Source organism: Suncus etruscus, chromosome 14, assembly GCF_024139225.1.
Source record: "Suncus etruscus isolate mSunEtr1 chromosome 14, mSunEtr1.pri.cur, whole genome shotgun sequence".
Lineage (NCBI taxonomy): Eukaryota > Metazoa > Chordata > Mammalia > Eulipotyphla > Soricidae > Suncus > Suncus etruscus.
The window spans coordinates 87,475,778-87,499,137 of record NC_064861.1 but is presented as its reverse complement, the minus strand read 5'-3'; the positions used below and the strand labels follow the sequence as shown (position 1 = coordinate 87,499,137).

The window sequence follows — 23,360 nt, the reverse complement described above, 5'->3', positions numbered from 1 at the left end:
TGCAACACAAAAAGCAATCCAAAAGATCAACAAAAGCAAAAGTTGGTTCTTTGAACAAATAAACAAGATTGATTAACCACTGGCAAAACTCACAAAGAAAGTAGGAGAGAGAAACTTTATAAACCAGATTAGAAATAACAAGTGGAAGATCAATACAGATATTGCAGAAATTCAAAGGGTGAATACGGATTACATTGAGAAACTCTATGCCACAAAACTTGAGAACCTGGAAGAAATTGATAAATTCTTGGACTCTTATAATCATCCATGGTTGAATCAGGATGATGTAGCATATCTAATAGCCCCATCACTATTGAGGAAATTAAAATGGAAATCAAAAGTCTTCCCAAAAACAAAAGCCCAGGCCCAGATTAATTCACTAACAAATTCTTTCAAACCTTTCAAGAGGAACTACTATGAATACTTGCCAGGCTCTTTCATAAAGTTGAGAAAACAGGAACACTTCCAAATAGTTTTTATGAAGCTAAAATCACCTTGATACCAAAACCAGACAATGATGCTTCCAAAAAAGAAAATTATAGACCAATATCCCTGATGAACAAAGATGCAAAGGTCCTCAAAAAAAATTCTGGCAAATAGGGTCTAATGCCTTCCTCAAGAAGGTCAATCACCACGACCAAGTAGGATTCATCCCAGGAATGCAAGAATAGTTTAACATACATAAATCAATCAACATAATAGACCATATCAACAAAAGGGAAAAGAAAAACCACATGATCATATCAATAAATGCAGAGAAATCATTTGATATGGTCTATACCCATTCTTGATAAAAAAAAAAACTTTGATCAATTTAGGAAAGAAGGGAACTTTTCTCAATATAATTAAGGCCATCTACCACAAGCCAATGGCAAATATTCTCAATGGAGATAAATGAAAAGCCTTTCCTCTAAAATCTGGTACAAGACAAGGCTGCCCTCTCTCACCACTCCTATTTAACATAGTGTTGGAAGTTCTTGTCATAGCAATTAGGCAAGAAAAAGATATCAAGGGCATCCAGATAGGAAAGAAAGAAGTCAAGCTCTCACTGTCTGCAGATGAAAACCCTAAAGACTCTACCTAAAAGCTTCTAGAAACAATAGATACATATAGCAAAGTGGCAGGCTACAAAATTAATATATAAAAATCACATGGCCTTCTTATATATCAATAATGATAAAGATATGGATGTCAAAAAAAACAATCCCATTCACATTAGTGCCCCACAAACTCAAATATCTTGGAGTCAACTTAACTAAAATGTGAAGGACTTATACGAAGAAAACTACAAAACCTAGCTTCAAGAGATAAAAGAGGATACAAGGAAATGGAGACACATAACTTGCGCATGAATTGGCAGTATTACTATCATTGAAATGTCAATACTCCCCCAAAGCATTGTACAGATTTAATGCAATTCCCCTCTAAAGATACCTAGGACATTTTTCTTTTTATTGTTTGTTTGATTTTTTTGTTTTTTGTTTTGGTTTTTTTTTCAGCCACACCCATTTGATGCTCAGGGGTTACTCCTGACTAAGCTCTCAGAAATTGCCCCTGGCTTGGGGGGACCATATGGGACACCAGGGGATTGAACTGCAGTCCTTCCATGGCTAGCTCCTGCAAGACACCTTACCTCTAGCGCCACCTCACCGGCCCCAAGAACAATCTTCAAAGAAGCGGATCAAACACTCCTGAAATTCATCTGGAACAATAAACACTCATGAATAGCTAGAGCAACCCTTGGCAAAAGGAATATGGGAGGCACCACTTTCCTCAACTTTAAACTGTATTACAAAGCTATGGTCATTAAAACAGCATGGTATTGGAATAAACAGACCTTCAGATCAGTGGAATAGACTTGAGTATTCAAAGAATGCTCCACAGGTATACAATCAATCAATCTCTTATAAAGGAACAATAAATACACAATGGAGCAAGGAATGCCTCTTCAACAAGTGGTGTTGGGAAAACTGGTCAGCCACTTGCAAAAACAAACTCTGATCTCCATTAACACCCTGCACAAAGGTCAAATACAAATGAATTAAAGACCTTGATATCAGACCTGAAACCTTAAGGTATATAAAACAACATGTAGGTAAAAACACTCCATGACATTGAGACTAAAGGCAACTTTAAGGAAAAAACAGCACTCTTCAAACAAGTTGAAGCAGAGATACACAAATGGGGCTTAAGCTTAGAAGCTTCTGCTCGTAAAAGAAAATAATGCCTCGGATACAAAAACCACCACAGAATGGGAGAAGCTATTCACCCCAATACCATCAGACAAGGGGCTAATATTTAAGATATACAAGGTACTGACAGGACTTAAAAAAATTTAACCACATCAAAAATGGAGAGAAGAAATGAACAATTTCTCAAAAAGAAATACAAATGACCAAAAGACACATGAAGAAATGGTCCACATCACTAATCATCTGGGAGATGCAAATCAAAACAACAAAAAAAGTACTATCTCACATCACAGAGACTGGCACATATCACAAAGAACAAGAGCAATCAGTGCTGTAAGGATAGAGGGAGAACAAATCTCTCATTCACTGTTGGTGGAAATGTCGTCTAGTCCAGCCTTTATGGAAAACAATATGGAGATTCCTCAAAAATACTGGAAATTGAGCTTGCATTTGATCCAGCTATACCACTCCTAGGGATATACAAGAGCAGTCAAATATGGAATAATGATGCCACATACAGAGTATGTGGAGTCAACACATCTTCTGGTAATAAATACAATTCAAAAATCCCTTTCTTACACCTATATTTATTGCAGCACTATTTACAATACCCAGGTTCTGGAAACAACCAAGATGCCCTTCAACAGATGAATGGCTAAATAAACTGTGGTACATATACACTATAGAATATTATAGAGCTGTCAGGAGAGATGAAGTCATGAAATTTTCCTATACATGGATGTACATGGAATCAATTATGGAAGAGAAATAAGTCAGAGAGAGAGAAAGAGAGAAAGAAAATAGTCTCACTCACCAACAGGTTGTAAGAAAAATAAAAGACATTAAAATAATTCTCAGAAAAAGAAAAAACAAAAAGAAAAAATAAAAAAATAATAATTCCCAAAGATGAGGGTCAAAAGGACCAGCTCAAGATATGAAGCTCACCACAAAGAGTGGTGAGTGCAGATAGAAAAATATGCTGAGCCAAGAGTAACCTCTGAGCACCACCAGGTGTAGCCCAAAAAACATCTGACTCACTCAGACTCAAGATTACCATAACTCGGGCCCGGAGAGATAGCACAGTGGCGTTTGCCTTGCAAGCAGCTGATCCAAGATCAAAGGTGGTTGTTTCGAATCCCGGTGTCCCACATGGTCCCCCGTGCCTGCCAGGAGCTATTTCTGAGCAGACAGCAGAGAGCCAGGAGTAACCCCTGAGCACTGCAGGGTGTGACCCCAAAACCAAAAAAAAAAAAATAATAAGATTACCATAACTCTGTCCTGGCAACAGGCCCCATTCTGAAGGGACAAAAAGGTTAGCACTACCATGTCTCAGGAGGCCTGAGTCCATACCCAAGATCAGAAAAGGAACAAAACTGGGGTATAACTGGGAACCTGGGCAGACAGCTGGCCAATGGCCTCCTGGGCTAACCACTTAGTCCAGGAGACCGAGATCCCCCCCCATGGCAGACTGGTCTTCAGGGCCAGGTCTGGCAACTGGGCTCTGGGATTAAGGGGGAGGAGGGAAACTCCAATCCCATGCTTTTTCAAACTGGAGAGGAAGGCTGCAGCTGGACCCAGAAGATCCCACGTGCCAGGATTACTGCTCCTCTTCTACTGGCATGGCTGGGAATCAGGGCAAACAGCTGGAAAATGGCCTCCTGGGCTGACCACTTAGTACAGGAGACCGAGATTCCCCCATGGCAGATTGGTCTTCAGGGCTACGTCTGGCAACTGGGCTCTGAGAGAGAGGCCATGTGTAGTATTGACTCCTCACAAATAGTAAGGAGCATCCGCTATTGAGGTCCTGTCTGTGCCCATGTAGAACCTTCTGCAGCCCCTGTGTGCACATGAGTTCAAGCCGCCAGTACCAGCCACATCTCCCAGCATGTCAGGGAGATGGGGTCAGCACAATGACTCACACAAAAACACTCCAAGTGTGTTGCGTTACCTTTGGCACCAACTCTCCAGACCCTGACACTCTACTTAATGTTTGATAATAAACGATGAAAGGGGAGAAGTTAAAGGGAATTAGAGTAAATATATTAAAAAGAAAGTAGGAGTAAAGATTTGTTTGCTTTAAATTAATTTTTAACAAAAACCAAAAAAAAAAAAAAACACAAAAAAAAACCCACAAAAAAAAGGGGCCAGGAAGGTGGCGCTAGAGGTAAGGTGTCTGCCTTACAAGCGCTAGCCAAGGAACAGACCACGGTTCGATCCCCCGGCGTCCCATATGGTCCCCCCAAGCCAGGGGCGACTTCTGAGCACATAGCCAGGAGTAACCCCTGAGCGTCAAACGGGTGTGGCCCAAAAACCAAAAACAAAAAAACAAAAAAAAAATTAATTTTTAACTGGGGCTGGAGAGATGGCATGGAGTTAAGGTGTTTGCCTTGCATGCAGAAGGATGGACGTTCAAATCCTGGCATCCCATATGGTCCCTCGAGCCTGCCAGGAGCAATTTCTTCGAATAGAGCCAGGAGTAACCCCTGAGTGAAGCCAGATGTGACCCAAAAACCAAAAAAAAAAAAGTTAATTTTTAACTTGTAATTTACAAAGTTATTCAAAGTTCAGTTTCAGGCTACATTTATTCCTCATCAATACCACCAACAGTGTCAACTTCCCTCCATTCATGACCTCACATTAATTCTTCCTGAAGAAAGATGACGTGAGACTTGGGCAGGAAAATGATAAACAGATTTTGTTAAAGAAATAAGACAAGAAAGGAGGAAGTTGATAAAAGATATTTTTTCAGAGAAAATATTTTTTCTATTTAGTTTCTGCCATTTAGCAAAACAAATATTTGGTAGAATTTGGTAGCTACAGGGATATTACGGTTCTGTTTAATATTTCCAAATAAAAATGCAATAGAGAGGGCCGGAATGATAGTATGGTTGGTAGTGTATTTGCCTTGTATAGGGCTCACCCAACTTTGATCCCAGGCATTACCTGAGCCCCACCAGGAGTGATCATTAAGTGGAGAGTCAAGAGTAGACCTTGAGGGGCTGGAGAGATAGCACAGCTGTGTTTGCCTTGCAATCATCTGATCCAGGACCTAAGGTGGTTGGTTCGAATCCCAGCGGTCCAATATGGCCCCCGAGCCTGCCAGGAGCTATTTCTGAGCAGATAGCCAGGAGTAACCACTGAGCACTGCCACTTGTGGCCCCAAAACCAAAGAATAATGAGTAGACCTTGAGTGTCCCTGGGCATGTCTCAATGAAGAAATACAAAGAAAATGGCATCAAATATGCAACAGTAGGGAGGCAGAGCAATAGCACAGCGGCTATTGCTTTGCACACAACTGACCCAGGACGGACCCCGATGTCCCATATGGTTTCCCAAGCCAGGAGTGATTTCAGAGTGCATAGCAAGGGGTACTCTCTGTGCATCACCTGGTTTGGCTTAAAAACTACAACAATAACAACAAACCACAACAGGAATCAGATGACATATGAGATGTGAAAACGGGTATGTTCATTTACATCCAAGAAAGTACTTACAGACTACTAGTATCCCTGAAAGGAACATGAGAACAAGCTCCCTATATGAACACAGAGGCAGGGGCCTCTCAAGAAACAGAACTAGAGAGGACGGTGCCATGACTCTGAAGCAGGCAGCAAGGAATGGAAGGTCCTGTGTGGCGTTCAACCAAAGCTCTCGAGAAAACATCGCTTCTTACATTAGGGAGGATTGGAGACAGACTTGAAAGACACTTTTATATTTAAGTTTGCCAATAAATGGGAAAGAAGTAAAAAGCTGTAGGAGTTGTTGAGGGTCTTACTGAAATATTGTACTGGCCACAATTACATTGAAAGAGGAAATGGCATCCTAAGAGGAGAACAAGATTTGGTTGTTTTAGCAGAGCTAGACTCAGAGGAAGATGAGGTGAGCTCTGGTGGAGAAGAGAGATAAGATAGTGCAGCAGGTAGGGAGGGCATGAACCTGGGTTCAATCCCAGCTCTGTAAGGAGTGATCCCTGAGCACAGTTCCCTGAGTGAGACTGAGCACTGCTGGGATGGCCCAAACACATAGCAATAAAAGTTAAAAAGCAAGCACATGAGCTGCTGTGGAGAGTAGAGAAAGCAACGTCTAAGTCACTGATACCTCATGAACATGGAGTTTCAGGATTTCATCACCTGGTTCTACAGACCGTAAGCTCATCTCCCTGTCATACTGCTCAAAAGAGTCTCCTTCTTCCCTCCAGCCTCTGGTCTTCAGTCCCTAAGGAGTTGTGTCCTCCTATTCACTCACACTCAGGATCCTTGGAAGATCTATGTCAGAGGCTACTGTCCTGACACAGGCCAGGTTGTGGAAGGGGATGGGAGGTGTCAGCAAAGGGGACCAGAATCTGAGAACCAGCACATCAGGATCAATCTGAAAAGATAATCCATGAGAAAAAGGGGCGGGGGAGTTCAGGAATCAAGCTAAATTGTAGAAAACTGGTATACTTAGAATTGTTAAAGGGAAACTCTACAAAACTTTTAATATGTTTTTGTGTTCCAAAGTCTGTCAGTCAGAAATGTTCCCTGAGAACATCTTGGTGTCCCAGAATAGAAAAGAGTAAAAAAAATAAAAAAGTACATGTGTGTGTCTCCTCCTTCTATCTTCTTGCTTCTTAAAAGGTTTTTTGGTCACACCCAGCAGTGCTCAGAGATTACAGGTGAGTCTGCTGAGAATTCACTTCTGGTGGGCTAGAGGGATTATATGGTAGACCAGGGATAGAACCCAGATTGGTTCCACGCAAAGCAAATTCTCACCTGTTTGTTGTAGTATCTTTCCACCCCTTGCACACCTATGTTTTTCTATTTAAAGAAAAAAATATCCAGTACAGATTCACCTCAACTCAAACCTCTACCACGATTCCAATATGGTTCAGTCATTCACAAATATGCACGTTAGTACAACCAGGAATCCTAACACATTTCATAGGGCCCAGTGACCACACAGGGACTATAGCAATAAGGAAGAAAAGTCAATACCCAAATTTCACTTTATTAAATGTGGGCAGGAGAGGAGTAACAGGCACTCAAAAAACAGAATGCAGGACTGGAGCAAACATGTAAACCTGCAGGTCATAGGATACCTCATGACTTCTGGGGCTGAAGGTAGGAAATTCGTGAGGCAGGACCAGTGCAAATAAGTCAGAAAATTCCTAGAAACCAAAACTGCAAGAGTGAAAAATATTATTGCTGAAGAACTGGAATATGGCAGCTGAAAGAACAAGAGTCTGGAAATGCAAATGAGGTATCAGCCATGAAGAAACCAAAGGGTATTTTGCATTGGACTCATAATCTAATCCACACCCCTTTGGCCTTGGGCTGTGCAAAAAGAATGAATGTCTCCACAACCTAGACTGTATTGTAGGCACTATGGTTGGATGCATACCTTGCATGTAGCCTTTTAGGGTTCAATCCCCGGCATCCCAGAAGGCCTTCATCAACTTGCCAGGACTGTGAAGCAGTATGTGCAACTCCCCAAAAAAACAACAAAAGAATGTCTCTCTTGAGACTGAATTTTACAAACATGACTGAGCAGAACTTTTCCTGGGACTATCATGCCATAATTAGGAATTTCTATATTTCTAGAGGAGGACCAATAGAAGGTCAGCTAAAATGCCATTAACTAAATGCAATTTCTATTTCAAAAATTCCCAAGGGATATTTCACCAGAAGGTCCCCCCTAGGAAGCTTCCCCCAGTGTGGATGGCTGTATTAATTCCTGAGAAATATTTTTGAGATTAGTGTTATGGTACTCACATTATGCTTCCTTCACAACTAACACCTAGATGGCCTAGAAATGATTCTCCCTTCTGCTGTGTGTATTCCAGGTACATAGAGCCTTGATTAAATTTCTCTTTACCTGGAAACATCTCAGCATCAAAAATAAGACTCTTAGAAACTTCTCTATTTTTCCTCTGTCTTTATAATGCCCTTGAAGTTTCTGCTACTTCGGACATCTCTAAAATGAGATTTAGTACTTGCTAACTCTTACCTCAAAATTTACATTGAAAAAGGTTAGGCCAGAATGTAGATTTGGGCTGTTGAACTTTTACCAGAAAAGGAATTACATCTTTTTTAGATAAGTTTGTCTCCTTCATTTTGACCTTTAAACAATGAAAACTCTCCACTTAGAAACAGGAAACTTGGTCGAGAAATTTTGCTCCTCACTAATTTTACATGTGAGGCTAGCCTTCCAGGAACTGCTTTGAGATGATAAAGTCAATCTTCTCCCTAGGATTTTTACTTAATATTAGATCTATTTAGGTCTGCATACCACCCTAGCCAGTTGAGTTGTTTTACTGTTAATCTGTCCTTTGTTTGTGAACATTATTCTCATACCTATCACTGGCAATTTATCTCATATATACCTGTCCCAACATTAACAATGAGAACGTTGTTCTCCAACATAGATTTGTGTGGTCTCTCCTTTTCTTCATATTTTATTGTTCACATCACCCACTCTCCTCAAGGGAACTCAAAGAAGTTCTCTATCACAACTGAACCCAAAAGCTAGCCCACAGCATGGAACCATAAAGAAAGACAATTGGGTTTTGTTAAGTAGCTTGCCCAGAGCTGTAGTTTCATGACAGTAAGCTTCAAGTGTAGAGACACCCTGTATTGAATTAAATAATAATTAAGGCCCTTTGGATGGAGCTGGATGGTGATGGGATGAATGAAGGAGCCTTTCTCTGCCATCCCGTGCCACATGCTCCAATCCCCTCCAGCCGGCGGGTATCTTGGTTCAGGAGAGCAGCTTCCAGAGAGATCATCTTTATTCAGATCATCTTTATTCAGCCCTAGCCAACATATTTGGTCTATATCATAACCATTTACGCATGCTGGTGTCATGACAGAGATCTCATCAGTGTAACGCTGGCACTTGGCTATAGTTGGACAGGATCTTGGAAGTGGAGATGCACAGTGACCAGAATCAGTGCTGCTGACCATTTAACAGGAAAAAGGAGGTCACCGCATCAGTGTCTATGGCTTGCTACTACCCTGACCTGGTCAGCTCCTGTGTAACACACACAGGCCTGAGGACAGCTTATGCCACGAGGGGGCGACATCGGAACACGCAGACCAGCAAGTTGACATGGTCTGGGCTTTCCCTCTGAAACCTACAGACCCTCTGGCATCTATAACTCACACCACGGCCTGCTTTTCCCACTTTCCAAAATCTCCAGGACACCCTCCTCTAAGGTCAATGTGAAGGCCCATGTCCCTGCTGACAAAGCCCAAGATGAAGTGGGGTAAAATAGGGAGTTACAGGCAGAAAACAAAGGCCCCAGATGGTCAGCAAGCACAGGACAGGCTCTGAGTCACAGGAGGTTTGGTGGTTGGTTTCCCTGGAAACTTTTTTAAGAGAAACAGACTCTGTGACTCTTAATAGTGTCCCTGTCCAAGGACACACAAGAAAAGTCCTTGACAGATTGTGTGACCATGGAGATTGAGGGGGCCTTCCCCATCACCATCAGCAACCCCTGATGTTCATCCTAAATCTGTTCCTGACAAATGAGCCAGCTCGTACCCCTACAGACTGACTGATACTGTCTACATCATCACTCAGCTTCCTTGTATCCCCCAAGCTCTGGTAATCAAATATTTCTGGATCACACAATTTCTGTAAGTGTGGTACTGGCAGACACTGGTTGGACCCAGCAGAGTCCATGTCAGGGGTTTCCTCTTAGGAACAGGGTGCCCTCAGCCCTGCATAGTATGTGGGTACCAAGACCAAGAACAGATCTTCTGAGAGCCGGTTGAAGTTCACTCTCAGGGCCCCACTCCTGGTGAAAAAGGAGTCTCGGGTCTCAGAACCTCTGACACAGTATAGGGTACCTGCAAAACATTCTCACCTGGTTGGGTCCCTGTGACCTGCAGCTGTGGCAGCAATTTCAGACTCCTCTAAAAACCAGCTCCTTATAAAGTGCCAGAGGAGCCTCCTGGACACTGAAAGGGCTTAGCCCCAGAATAGTATATCCAGAGGGACCCTCAGCTTCTGCTCTGAATGAGGAAGAAATCAGTGAGAGAGGGACAAATGCACCACACTTGAAGTTCTGGGGGAGTCATGATCACAATCACACCAGAACTGAGCCCCATAAACAAAGAAAGGAGTGTGTGTGTATGTGTGTGTGTGTAAAAGTGTGTGTATGTGTGTACTGTGGTGTTTTCAATCCCAGTGGAAGAAGAGAGTGCCCAGCTCTTCCCAGGAAGCAAATTTCAGACAGAACCGGAGAGGGTGGGCATAAAAGTAGGGGAGGGGTATAACTCGCCCTAGCATGTGACTGTGATTGGTTCAGCCTCCTCCTCAGAGCAGTTCAGCTCAGCAAGAGGAAACTCCAGGGCTAACACTTCTGTCAGCCCATCTGTTTGTCTGTCAGGACAACAGTGGAGCCTGGGAGACTTCTGGAATACCACCTCTCCTCTCCTGGAGAATCCTGACATCAGTGGCCCATGGAACATCCCTCAGACCCTGCCCATAGAGGCGTGGTGACCTGGCAGGGGGTGCTGTTTATAGGTAAGGGGAGACATTCCTGGGGTTGCCCAGAGACATAGGCTGGGGGTTCTGCGATCACAGAGTTCTGAGGGAGGCAGAGTATTCTCTGCCTTTTGGGTAGACTACAGGAAAGTAGGGGAAGGTGGGAAAAGAGGCATTGTTGGCACAGCTCCAAGTGCTGAGTCCCACACTCTACATATGTTGGACAGTACTGTATGGTCTCCACCCTTGTGCTGGGAGGTAGCACTGAGCACTATGGGTGTGGCCCAGACCCCAAACAGGTCAGTGCTGGGGACTTGGGAACTCAGCAGAGAGATTCTCATGAAGACTGGAGTTGGGGGGAAGCTCTCAACTATTCTGTGAAAGGACAAGGTGAGGCTCCATCAGGGCACCTGGGAAAAATATGACAGGGTCCAAATCCTGCCTCTCTACCAGACACAGGACACAGAAACACGGGGGGCCTGGAGTCCTGTCATTTGGCAAGAGGCTGGTAGTTGATCTCAGGGACATCAGAGTCGCCCCAGGCCTTTTCACATATTCTCAGTCCTTGGGACAGGAAGATAGAGTACAAGGCATCTAGACATCTGTCAGGACGGACAAGTGTCAGGAAGGAACAGGAGTGCCAGTGAGAGAGGGAGGCATAGACATTGGGGAGAAGGAGACAGAGAACATGGTCAGAGCTGAGCTCAGTGTGGTCCTGCAGTTGCCTTAAACCTATGCTGTGAGTCACACAAACACACACTCACACACATGCCAAGCCAGATTTACAAGACTAAGACTAGCTCTATCTCCAGGACACAATTTTTGTTTCTTATTTATAAGCAGGGATATGGGACTGATGGGGTTGAAGGATTGGGCTGTACATGCAGTGCTCAGGGCTGACTCCTGGCTCTGTGCTCAAGAATACTACATGGTGAAGGGTCAAGCCGGATTACCCATGATCAAAGAACATTTACTCTTGGACTACCCTCCAGGACACAATTTTCTACCCCAAATAACAGGTCTAACACTCAGACTCTGCCTATTCCAGCCTCACTCTTAACCTTTGGGAGCCCACCCACCACCACCCAGCAGGTCTTTGAAATCCCTGTGGAGTCAGTGCCACCTATTGGTGCTGAAGGGAAGAAATATCTTCTACTTGCCAGCAAACTATCAGAAAAGTATATACGTTTAGACTGGTTCAGAGGGGAATTCCTACTTGTCAACAACATTGTAACATTGAGACCAAACCCAGAAAATATAACTAACCAGCCTGTACACAGTGGTAGAATGACAATTTACACCAATGGGTCCCTGCTGATCCGTAATCTAACTGTAGGAGACAAAGGGACCTACCTTATACAAGTCATTACAGAGAGTAGTGACCTGACATATGGAAATGGAGAGCTCCGTTTATACGGTGAGCGATCGATCCCTTTGTGATCTCAAGTACTAGGGTGAGGAGGGTGAATTCACTTATTACATGAGATTCTAACCTGAATGGGCTACACCTCCACCTCAAAAAAATCCCACTTTGGATCCTGTGAGCATCTGTGCTGGACTCGAATGGGGAGGGGAAAATCCGGGTCCTTCACAGAATTGGGCCCTGCAGGCTTCCCTCTCAGAGAGAAGAGGCAGTTTGGGGAATTGCCCAAAAGAGAGGGCAGAACTGGTCCAGACACTGAGCCCCAAGAGCAGTAACCTGAGAAAAATTACACGGGTTTCAGTCAGACACAAACAGACTAGGGATGAGCACCCAGGGAAGGGAGGGACACTGAAGCAACAGTACAGAGATTAGGGCTTTCGCCTTGCACGAAACCATCCAGATTTAATCCCTAGGGGTCTTATGATTCCTGAAACACCACCAGGAATGATTCCTGAGTGCAGAGCCAGGAGTAACCCCTGAATATTGACAGGTCTGGTCACCAAAAAAAAAAAAAAGGAGCCTTCCAGAATTGCCAAAAACTCAGTCTGGGAAGCCCCCACCAGGCCCTGAGATCATGGACCTTGGGAGTCCACCAGAGCTGGGGTGCCTCCCGGAGGACTGTCAGGAACAAAGATTTCTGCAGCTTGCATATCAAGGCCCCTAGCCTAGCTGTTTTCAGCAATGGATCTGCTAGGGCCACATTCAGAATTTTTCCTTCCACGTCTCTCCTCCGGCATCATATCTTAGTGCTGCCCCTTCTCCAACAGTTTTCCTCAGCCTGAACTTCCCTAGAAACTTCCACTATGACTGATTATGCACCTCCTCTAGTTCTTTTCCCAAGAGCACCTGCCAAACTGTGGGAAAGACTCAAAGCCACTGGAAGTGGCGGATGCATGTCAGGTCCCCAGGTCCATTAGGGAAGGGTCTTCCTGCCGGTCCTCCAAATTGTCTTCGTCTCAGTGCCAACAAGAGAAGTTACTAGAGAGGAAGAAAGCAAGACCTCGAGGTGTCCTCCCAGCCTGACTCCCACAGGCCAAGCACGATGACAGTCTTCAGTCTCAGGTGTTCCAGCCTGTGAAGTCAGAGTAATAGTGTAGGGCACTTGCTTTCTACTTGGAAGGCCCAGGTTTGATTTCTCAGAACCATATATGGTTCATGATCCCCTTCAGGAATAATCCTTGAGCGCAGAGTCAGAAATAAGTCTGAGCACCACCAGGTGTGGCCCCCAAAACACCAAAACAAATGTCCCAGTTGCACTTTAGCCTGGAACCACAGATCACCCCTCTTCTTCCAATCTCTTGCTCCTAGTATGAATTCCCCATTTGTCCCAGGAACACTGAGACCTTCCCTGAGGTGTCTGGTCCCTGCACACTGAATGGCTCCCTCTGTCACAAAACAATCCTGTCATGGTGACAAAAATCCATAGGGCAGTGATTCAACTCTTGAGACCCAATTGGAAAGATTGACTTCAACTTGACTTGTGTTTCCTGGCTTCACAGAAAAGCCATGCCTGGTTTAGTCTTTTCCCTGTTGTCTCAGTGACTAAGGGTCAGGTGACAGATCCAGCTTTCCAAATTTGACACTTCACTCCTGCTATTTGGAACATCCCCCCTTCTTATAATTGTCCCCCTTCCACCTCCCTCCTGTCCCCAACAGACCCACCCAACTCTCACCATAATGCCCACAATGGCATCCCAAATGGTCATCCTTCTTTCTGGTGGGCAGCAGAACTTGGTCTAAGGCTCAAAGTTCACTCCTGGGAAAATCACCTCAGAAACAGCCTCATATATTTGGCCTGTGAATAAGGATATCCACACATTCTCTCACACTTGGAATTCTCCTCCAGGCCTACCTCAAAACTGGACAACAGAAACAGTCAAAAAGACCAGGTTTCTAGCAACTTCTGTTCCCACAGTCACTCTCTGAACCTGCTGCCATCTGTGAGATTCAAGAAGGACTGACACTGGAAACAGCAGGAGACATTGAGAACAAAGACAGAGAACCTGGTTCTGAGAACAAATTAAACACTCTCACCTGCCCCCTTACATTCCTAGATCTTTCCATGGACATTGTTCTACATTTCCAGGGTGCTGTCTCTCAGTCATGATGAGCACCTGGACAAACTGGCCGCTCTGTGACTGATTCTGGACAAAACCAGACCCTCTTGTTCTTAGCATCACTGTGTTGTTTCTGTTTAGACACCCAGTTCTAGGCTGCAGCCTAGGTTTCTCAGGGCTGAAGGGCTATAGAGTGGGCCCCATCCCCACCAATAGAAAACCATCAGTGGGACCCCAGTAAAAAGGCACTGAGCCCAGGAAATGCAGGTGTGACCAGGTAAAAAAACCATAGGACTCCCTAAAGAGAGAACAGGAGAGGCGCTGTGTCTGCCAATGTCCTTCCCGTGTCCTCCCACACTCACACTATGGATCTTTTAAGGATTACTTTAATTATTTATTCATTTATTTTTCTGTTTGGGTCCAAACCTAGTGGTACTCGAGTTAGTCCTGGGTCTGCACTCAAAAATTGCCAGTGGCAGGCTCAGGGGACCATGTTGGATGCTGGGAATCGAACCCTGGTTCATCATGGTTCAGATGCATGCAAGGCAAAGGCCCTACCACTGGCCCTACCCTATTACTCTGGCCCCAACACTCAAACTTTCTTAAACCTGAATCTGAGCTCCTTCCTGAACAGACCAGGGCTCTTCCGGTCGCTGAGTTTGATACTCACACTTTTCTCTCTAGACCCCTCACCCTCTAAGTGCTAAGAGAGGGGATATGTTAAATGTGATGACAGGAGCCTCTGGATGGATCAAAGCACCACAGCACCATATTCTTTGCTCTCTTCAGAGCCATTAACCAAACCCCACGTCACAACCAATAACTCAAGCCCAATGGAGCAGGACTCTGTGGTGTTGACGTGTGAACCTGAGAGTCCAGACACGACCTTCTGGTGGTTCAGCAATACTTGGCCCATCCAGTCCAGCACCAGGCTGCAGGTGTCCCCAAACAACAGGACTCTGACAGTGTTTCACATCACAAGAAAAGACACAAGACCCTATGAAAGTGAGACCTCAAACCCAGTGAGTGTCCATCGCAGTAACCCTTTCATCCTGACTGTGCTCTGTAATTAACTCCTGACCATACCTGGGGAGGCAGTACCCATCCACAATTTCAAGGGCCAAGACATATCTTACCACTCAGGTCTACATACACAGACTGACTCAAGACACCCAGACTCATCACAATGGTGCCCCAGCATGTCCAGTAGCCACAACATTAAAAAGAACAAGGATGGGTTGGGACTATCATATTTTGGAGGCCCAAAGTAGTGACCTTCAATCTAAACAGGGTCACAGCTCATTCTCATGATGAAAAACACGAGGGCAGGGAACAGTTTATAACAAGGTTTGACACAACTCAGAGAAACATTTATTCACCCCAGCACTTGATTCTGTGGTTGCAGATGGCCCAGACGTCCCCATCATCTCCCCATCAAAACACGACTATCATTGAGAAGGAAACCTCAGCCTCTCCTGCCTCACAGCATCTAACCCGCCTGCACAGTTTTTGTGGTTTAGGGGTGAGAAGAATCTGGCATCCACACAGACTATCTCCCTCCCCAACCTCTCTCTGAATGACAGCGGTTCCTATTACTGCCTCATTGGTAACTCAGCCATGCAACTCAACAGGACTGCAGTGATAGGTATTGCAGTCTCAGGTGAGTACTTCCCTGGTGTGTGGGCTCCAATTTGGGGTAGATCCTGAGTGATTTCATAAAACTAAAACTGGGGTTGGAGAAAGTACAGTAAGATAGTGCATGAGTGACCCAAGCAAACAGCAAATAATGTCATTCACTAATGATTGGAGCTGAGGGCAGGTTCTACCCTCACTCACCATTAGTTGTGAGAGAAAACTCCAGGTGGGGAATGGCAGTATGAGGAGAGGCTGAAATAAACACGATGAGGGGTCACTTAGAGAAAGTCTAAGGTCTGAGAAAAAGAGAACCAGCGGGAGCCATGGGAGGAAGTAGGAGGTCCAGTGAAAACGGGAGATCTGGTGTCATTCCTTCTTGTTCAATCAAACTGACCCCATCGGTCCTATTGGTACCCCTGAAATGAACTTGGGTCCCCCTCCCTTATCTCTCTCCTGCAGGAAAAGGCACCACAGACATACCAGTGGGGACCTTTCTTGGCATCCTTATTGGGGTCCTGATTGGGGTGAATCCTGACAGCAGCCATTGGCTCCTTCCTGTTTCTCAGAAGGTCTGAAAAGTCAGAATCTATTTTCCACCTGTTTGTCTTGTCATGGGCTTTCTTAGTACTAGAGGAAAGACACCCCTTTTTTGAGTTCTGGTGTGGCCTGTAGGTCTGACCCTTCCACCAAGACGTTCTTTCCTCCCCAGCTCCTCTTCTAATTGTGGCCTGATGGACCCCTCAAAGCCTCTCTGATCCCTGAGAAACATTAAGGCTGCCCCCTCAGTACCATCTCAAACACTAAACCAGCTGTACTCCTAGTGCCCAAGCAGCACCTCAGGTTCTAGATTCAAACTACCTCCTGGGTGTACACAGCTCAGAGGCTAAGCACAGCCTGAACACACTGGTATCCCTCCAGCACCTCAGGAATCCCTTAGCACTGACAGTGTTGCCAGGGCACCCAGCACAGAGGGAAACCCTCAAAATCTCTTTGTACCCCTAGAGAGCATGGATCAGCTCTTGATCTTAGCCCACAGAGAATAGAACTGAGCCAGGCTGAGTGGAGTGAGGTCAGCTATCGCCCATGTGGGGGCATTGCTGAAGCCAGATTATCTGATATCCAGAATATTGAGCCTGAGACTAAGAACCAGCTTTGAGTTCTATGAGTGTTTGAGGGGTTTCCCTGGATTTGTGGAAACTCCACAGACAACTTTGACCCTGAATAGACAAGCACAGGTGACCATTCCAACATGATTTCGGGTGCTCTTGAAGAAATATATAAGTACCTCACCATTTTCTTTCTTTTTGGTTTTGGGGTCCACTAGTTGTGCTCTGGGCTTCCTCCCAACTCTGTGCTCAGGGATCACTCGTGGTAGGCTAAGAGATGTCGGGATCCAACCTGGGTCAACCACTTATGAGGCAAGAACCCTGGCCCCACCTCCCTGCCTTAGGAGGGAGCTATGTCCAGCTGGGATCATTTACCAATTGGGGATGTGTGGCCAGGCTTCCTCTTATGTGTTTTTTTGACTCTTCAGATGAGACACCCTGAGTTACACTCTGCTTTCTTATCTGAAACATATTCAGGCTAGAATCTTCATTGACAGAAAACAGGGGTTGAGCTGCCCTAATTCTTGGGGGTTTAGCCATTTATGCCTCCTGTGGTCCATGAGTGTGGACATGGGCCACAGTGAGGAAGAAGCCTGGTTGGGGTGGTCTCAGCAAGCCCTGGCCAAGTTTAGAGAACCCTGTGTTTTTCCCTTCCTTCCACTGCATTTTTCAAAAAAAATTTTGGAGGGTGTTTAAATCATAGCTGGTAATGCTCAGGGCTCAGTCCTGGCTCTTGGTTTAGGAATAAATTCTCATGGGCACTGGGGACTATATGAGTGCTGGAGGTCAAACCCAAGTTGTTCTTCACCCCTCCCACTGTACTATCAATCTGGCCACTGCAAATTTACATTAATAATTCTGGCTTCCTGTACATTTGATTGTCAATTTTTTGGAGCTCATTAAAAGCATTTCTGTATTTTAGTCACCATAAAATTACATATATAACTGAGTAATTTATATATGTGCAATAGGTTGGACAAATTTCCCCTTGTTTATCCAGCAAATACTCTAAGTCCAAGGCATTGTGTAAATATTTTGCAAGTGAGTCTAAGGGGCAAGACAGAATCCCTACACTGTGACCCAAGTGAAAAGGCAAGTCTCCAAAGAGTTAACTTAGTTGTCAAACACCCTGCACTGCTAGGGACAATCTGTGAGGACCTCTCTGAGAGCAGCCCCTGTGTTACACCCCACTCAGAAAGGGCACACATCAGAAGTGCTTTTTAGCCTTCTTAGGTGTAGTGCACTCCTGAAAAAGAATTATTTGCCAAAAAGGCCTGCTTAGAGTAGTCAAGTCAGTTGACCCTTTGCGTGGATTGTTTGGCTATAATTCTAAACGTGGCTGTGACTATCTCTCTCTTTATTGTTAACCATTATTAGAAATAAGGACTCAGTATTTCTTTCTAACAAAAAAATACAGTACCAAAGCCCGCCAAAAGTCTCCTGCTGAGTTCCTTTGTGATCTCTTTTTCTCCCCCCATTTCCTTAAAGAAATCTGGCTTCTCTTTACCTGTCTCTTTATATGCTAATTCTAGCTTTGATCTCTGTGTTCTTCCAAGGACCCCGACCAGCGGGTAAAGCTGGGGACCACGTCAGTAATTCGCAATTCTCAAAAGAATCCGGCCTGAAATAGAAGATGGACTAGGAAATAATGAGACTTGAGACGAGGGTTTCCGATCAAGAGTCCGTTTAATTAAGGAAAAAATAGACCTTTTATAGACAATGCAAAACAGAGAGAGTAGGGGCGAGGCACAGTAAGAATTGCTGTAACTTTCCAGGGGAACATCTTGATTTTCCAAGGTTAATAAGATTATCATCAGTCAAGAGATTTACATTATCTTTGAGCAACAAAATACAAAATCTAATCTCATCTGGGCCTTTTGACCCCTGTCTTTACAAGGACATCTTGGAGCCTAGTGTCTCTCTAGCTCTAGGCTATTTCTATTTCTTTGGGTCCAAGGGCAAAGAAGGCCACATGCAGCTTGTAAGCACTTTGGCTAAGACTTTCAGAAACTCCATTTTGATTAGGGAGAGGGCTTTTTAATTATTCCAAACAGTCTCCAACAAATCCCCCCTTTTTTATTAATTCAAAGATGGGTGGAAACCCTGTCTTAGGCTGTCTGGTGGGCCCCCAGTGTCAGAACCCCAAAAGTAGTGGCTCGGGGAGCACGCAAGAAGGTTCTTGTATCAGTGCATGTAGGCTGGAGTGCCCTACCCCTAAGAGCCTCAAAAGTAGCGGCTCGAGAAGCACGCAAGAAAGTTCTTGCATCAGTGCATGTAGGCTGGAGTGCCCTATCCCTAAGAGCCTGCACAAAGTTAAAGAATGGGGTGTGCTCCTGACTACTGGCACCAGGCTAATCCCGTCAAAGGCATTTCCACAGCCGTGTGAGGAAGGATTTCTTATGCTTAGCGAGCCGTTCCAGTTCCTCAAAATCCAGTTCTTCAGGGGCGCTTTCTTCGCCCTCAGCAGTATCAGCAACGGGGGGCTCATGAGGCTGGAGCTGCTGGTAGTAAATGCCCACATATTTTTTTGTAGCCTCATTAGTCTGGGTTTTTATAAAGCCAGTTAGGCGGCGAAATGCCCATGGACCAAAAGAAATGAGCAGCATGAACCCAATGAATGGGCCAAGCAGCGTGGATAGAAGAGCCTATATTTACAGAGCATTACAGAACATTGATTATGATCATGCGTTGGGCAGCAAAGCAGGAACATGCATATCGGAAATATAGAAAAGAAAATGTCCTGAAGTTCAGTGTTTTCTTGGCTTGGAAGAGGAAATGCAGTCAGGTTGGATGCCTTCCTAATTTTCCACTCACAAGTAAAATCATCAGATCAAAGGATACATGTTACAGAGATGATATCAATCAAAGGTACAGATACATAGCATATATTTCCATCCTAACATCAGCCTCCTTTGGAAGGAAATATCAAATCATTGATACCTCATTGTTTTCTGGTAGCAGAACACAAATGGGCTAGATATACATAAGCATTAGTATACCAGTTGACATAGCATCTAATCAGAAAGCCTGGCAGCAACAGAGCTAATGGCTTTGCTAATCTAGCTCACTTCAGTTGAAATTAAGGTACCAAAGAAAAGAATCCACTAATGAGTCTTTTCTCTGCAGTTGCAATCCTGATGACGGGCATTGGCCACAAGTCCTCTGACCAGCAGCAGGACTCGTGACAACCAATCGGTGGCAACACAGTGTATAGATGGAGAAGCATCAACCCCTGCATGATTTTTGTGAATCCACTGGGTTTCCTTAAATTCAACTTTAGGGTACAAGCATGGGTCAGCCCATTCAAGGCAAACGCCCTACCACTGCGCCATTGCTCCAGTCCCCACTTGAACTTTCTTAATCCCTATAAACAAACTTGGCAGCTCTCAACCCAAATAGTTTCAATTTATATTCATTTCAATAATTTTCAAATTATTATACAAAAATTCAAATTACTAATCAATAACTTTTCAAAGTCCAATATTTATAACCTTAAAAATGTTTTACAAAATTTTTTGGCCCCGGAGAGATAGCACAGCGGCATTTGCCTTGCAAGCAGCCGATCCAGGACCAAAGGTGGTTGGTTCGAATCCTGGTGTCCCATATGGTCCCCAGTGCCTGCCAGGAACTATTTCTGAGCAGACAGCCAGGAGTAACCCCTGAGCACCGCCGGGTGTGGCCCAAAAACAAAAAAAAATGTTTTACAAAATTTTCATAAAACATGACATACGACATTATTTAACTCCACATTTTAAATCAATTTTTGTTTGTTTGGGGGGCCACACCTGGCAGTGCTCGAGGACTGATTCCTGGCTATGGATGGAGTACCCACCATGGTGGGTTCTGGGTATCAACTGGATGCTGGGAATCAACCTGTTCAGACACGTGCAAGGCAAGTGCCCTCTTCACTATGCTATTTCCTGATCCTTAAGTACACATTTAATCAAAGTCACACCGTTACATAAGCTACATAGTATGGAGGCTGCAATAAGATTCTGATTATTTCAATCTTGACCATGTTGACACATGTCCATGAGTCTATTCTGACACACATAATATCTTGACATTCTTTTAAATCTTGAAAATTTTGAAAACAATCTATGTCACGTCATCTAGCTCAGTGTTTTTCAACCATTTTGTGCAGAGGCACATTTTTTTTTCACTAAAAACATCGTGAGAGACACCATTGTTAGAAAATGTTAAAAAAAAAAAAAGTAACTATGTGGGCCAGAGAAATAGCACAGCATTCCTATGTTCGTCTTAGACGCAGAAGGATGGTGGTTCAAATCCCGGCATCTCATATGGTCCTGCGAACCTGCCAGGAGCGATTTCTAAGCGTAGAGCCAAGAGTAACCCCTGAGTGCTGCTGGGTGTGACCCAAAAAGAAAGGAAGTCTGTGCCTATATTGACTATAGAAATCAAATAAGCATAAAGAAATTATTTTATAATTACTTTATCATGAAATAATATAATGAATATTTTATTTTTGAGCTGAAGCCTCATGTTACAAATGAAATTGGAATTTTTCCCTTGGCACACTAGTGTGCTGCTGCACAGTGGTTGAAAAACGCTGGTCTAGTTTAACCTCTAAAATTTTGCCATCTCCAGAACACAGCTCAGAAGGTCTTTTACACTACTAAAGTATATATACATATATTTAAAAATCATTAAAATCTAACACAATCTACAGAATAAAAGCAAGGGGGTAGATTTTGGGCTATACCTTGCAATGCTCAGGAGTATTCCTGGGGCTTGGGGGGCCATATTGGATGCCTAGGATTGAGTAAATTCTTTTACCTTACATCCCCCACTTCTCTTATGGGATATCTCTAATCCTAGAGATCCTGAGTTGTTTGATTAAGAGATTGTTTTAATTAAGATATTGCTGCCTAAAAAGCATTAACTTTACCACCCCCACCCATTCTGGAACAAAAGCCATCAGACGATTGATGATGCAGGGTCCCACTTTTAGCAACAGTAGCAGGATTACCGAAGGGGGTAAGATTGCAAAGAGAAGGGGTAGGGGTATTCCTGGCCCTCCAGAGGGCGTAAGGTAGGAGCATGGTCCAATCTGAAGCGCCAGACCCTAAGGCTCATTTAGTCAAGGTTTCTTTAATGGTTTTATTTATCCTCTCTACCTGCCCTGAACTTTGGGGAAGGTATGCTCAATGTAATTTTCAATTAATCCCCAAGATCCTGGCCATGCCCTAATTTACCTGGGCCACAAACGCCGTCCATTTTCGGACCCAATTACCTGAGGCAGCCTGAAGCAGGGGGAGGAGGATTTCTTTTTTCTTTTTCTTTTTTCTTTCTTTCTTTCTTTTGTGTGTGTGTGTGTGTGTGTGTGTGTGTTGTTTCTGGGTCACACCAGGCAATGATCAGGGGATACTCCTGGCTCCACGCTCAGAAATTGCTCCTGGCAGGCACGGGAATCATATGGGATGCCGGGATTCAAAGAGATGACCTTCTGCATGAAAGGCAAATGCATTACCTCCATGCTATATCTCCGGCCCCGAGGATTTCTTTCAAGATTTTCTTGGTCACTAGCAGGGCAGTCTCTTGCCTGGTTGGAAAAGCTTCCACCCATCCTGAGAAGGTGTTTACAAACACTTTCTGGAGAAAAACTGCTCCATCTGTGAACCAGGTTACCTCAGAGTGCAACAGAGGCTGGTCTTGGAGGTCTCGGGGGATCCCGGTTTCTTCAGCAAGGATGTGTAGCGGGGTTTAGGCTACAGGGCAGCCCAAAAGTCACCCTGTCCTTGTCAAGCAGGATACTTTGGTAGGATGTAATGCCAGTGTTGGTGAGCCAGCAGTCAGGCGGTTTGAACTTTGCCCTGAGTTCACGGAGGGGGTTTGAGCTTCGACGCCCCTAGTCTTTTTCTAGGGCTGGAACAGCCCGGGGTTTGTGGACTTCTGTTCTTTTTTTTTTTTTCCATGGGGCAGTCTCGTGCCTGATGACCCTTTTCTTTACAGTAGGCACACAGGTCCCGGTCCTAGCATGGACGTAGGCGTGGGCCCAGGTCCCTGTTCTCTCTCTGCTATTCTTGTATCCTCCTGCTTCCTTGTTCTCCACTACTACGGCCAGGATTTTAATATGGGCCCTATATCATTATTCGTGTTGTCTGTCTTTTCTTTCTACTCCTTTCTGCTTCTCTTTCTCCTCCCTTTATAAAACACTTTGTTTCCTTCACTAGATCCTGCAAGGTTAGGTCTTGAATTCCATCTAGGTGCTGCATCTTGCACCTGTAGCCCAGGGCCAATTATCTTATGAAGGCCGTGACTACTGAGGCCTTCTGATCCTCTGCCTGCTGGTCAAATGGAATATACCTTCGATCCACTAGCCTTTCTAGAAAACACAGAAGGATACTCTGAAGGACCCTTTACCACCTTTCTCACCTTGGCCAAATTGGTGGGCCTTCTAGAGGCTGCCCAGAGACCCACCACTAGGGCCTGGCGGTAGATGGACATATGCTCCCTT

The 23,360-nt window shown here is 44.5% G+C and overlaps 1 protein-coding gene across 1 annotated transcript; it reads left to right on the top strand.

Annotated features, from left to right (window-relative positions):
• Positions 1 to 6,299: 6,299 nt before the first annotated feature.
• Positions 6,300 to 20,067, top strand: LOC126028552 (carcinoembryonic antigen-related cell adhesion molecule 1-like). The gene is made up of 6 exons (XM_049787509.1): positions 6,300 to 6,337; positions 9,141 to 9,281; positions 9,370 to 9,435; positions 11,942 to 12,078; positions 14,931 to 15,206; positions 20,009 to 20,067. Exons 1-6 carry the CDS (start codon positions 6,300 to 6,302, stop codon positions 20,065 to 20,067), a joined length of 717 nt encoding a protein of 238 aa, XP_049643466.1.
• The last annotated feature ends 3,293 nt before the right edge of the window (positions 20,068 to 23,360 follow it).

Excerpts from the sequence above, each read along its gene's own strand:
- LOC126028552 (XM_049787509.1), top strand. The coding sequence starts at position 6,300 with ATGGAGTTTCAGGATTTCATCACCTGGTTCTACAGACC. Across the intron at positions 6,338-9,140 it reads ATCACCTGGTTCTACAGACC|GAAAAAGGAGGTCACCGCAT; the intron begins GTAAGCTCATCT and ends ACCATTTAACAG. Across the intron at positions 12,079-14,930 it reads TGGAGAGCTCCGTTTATACG|AGCCATTAACCAAACCCCAC; the intron begins GTGAGCGATCGA and ends TGCTCTCTTCAG.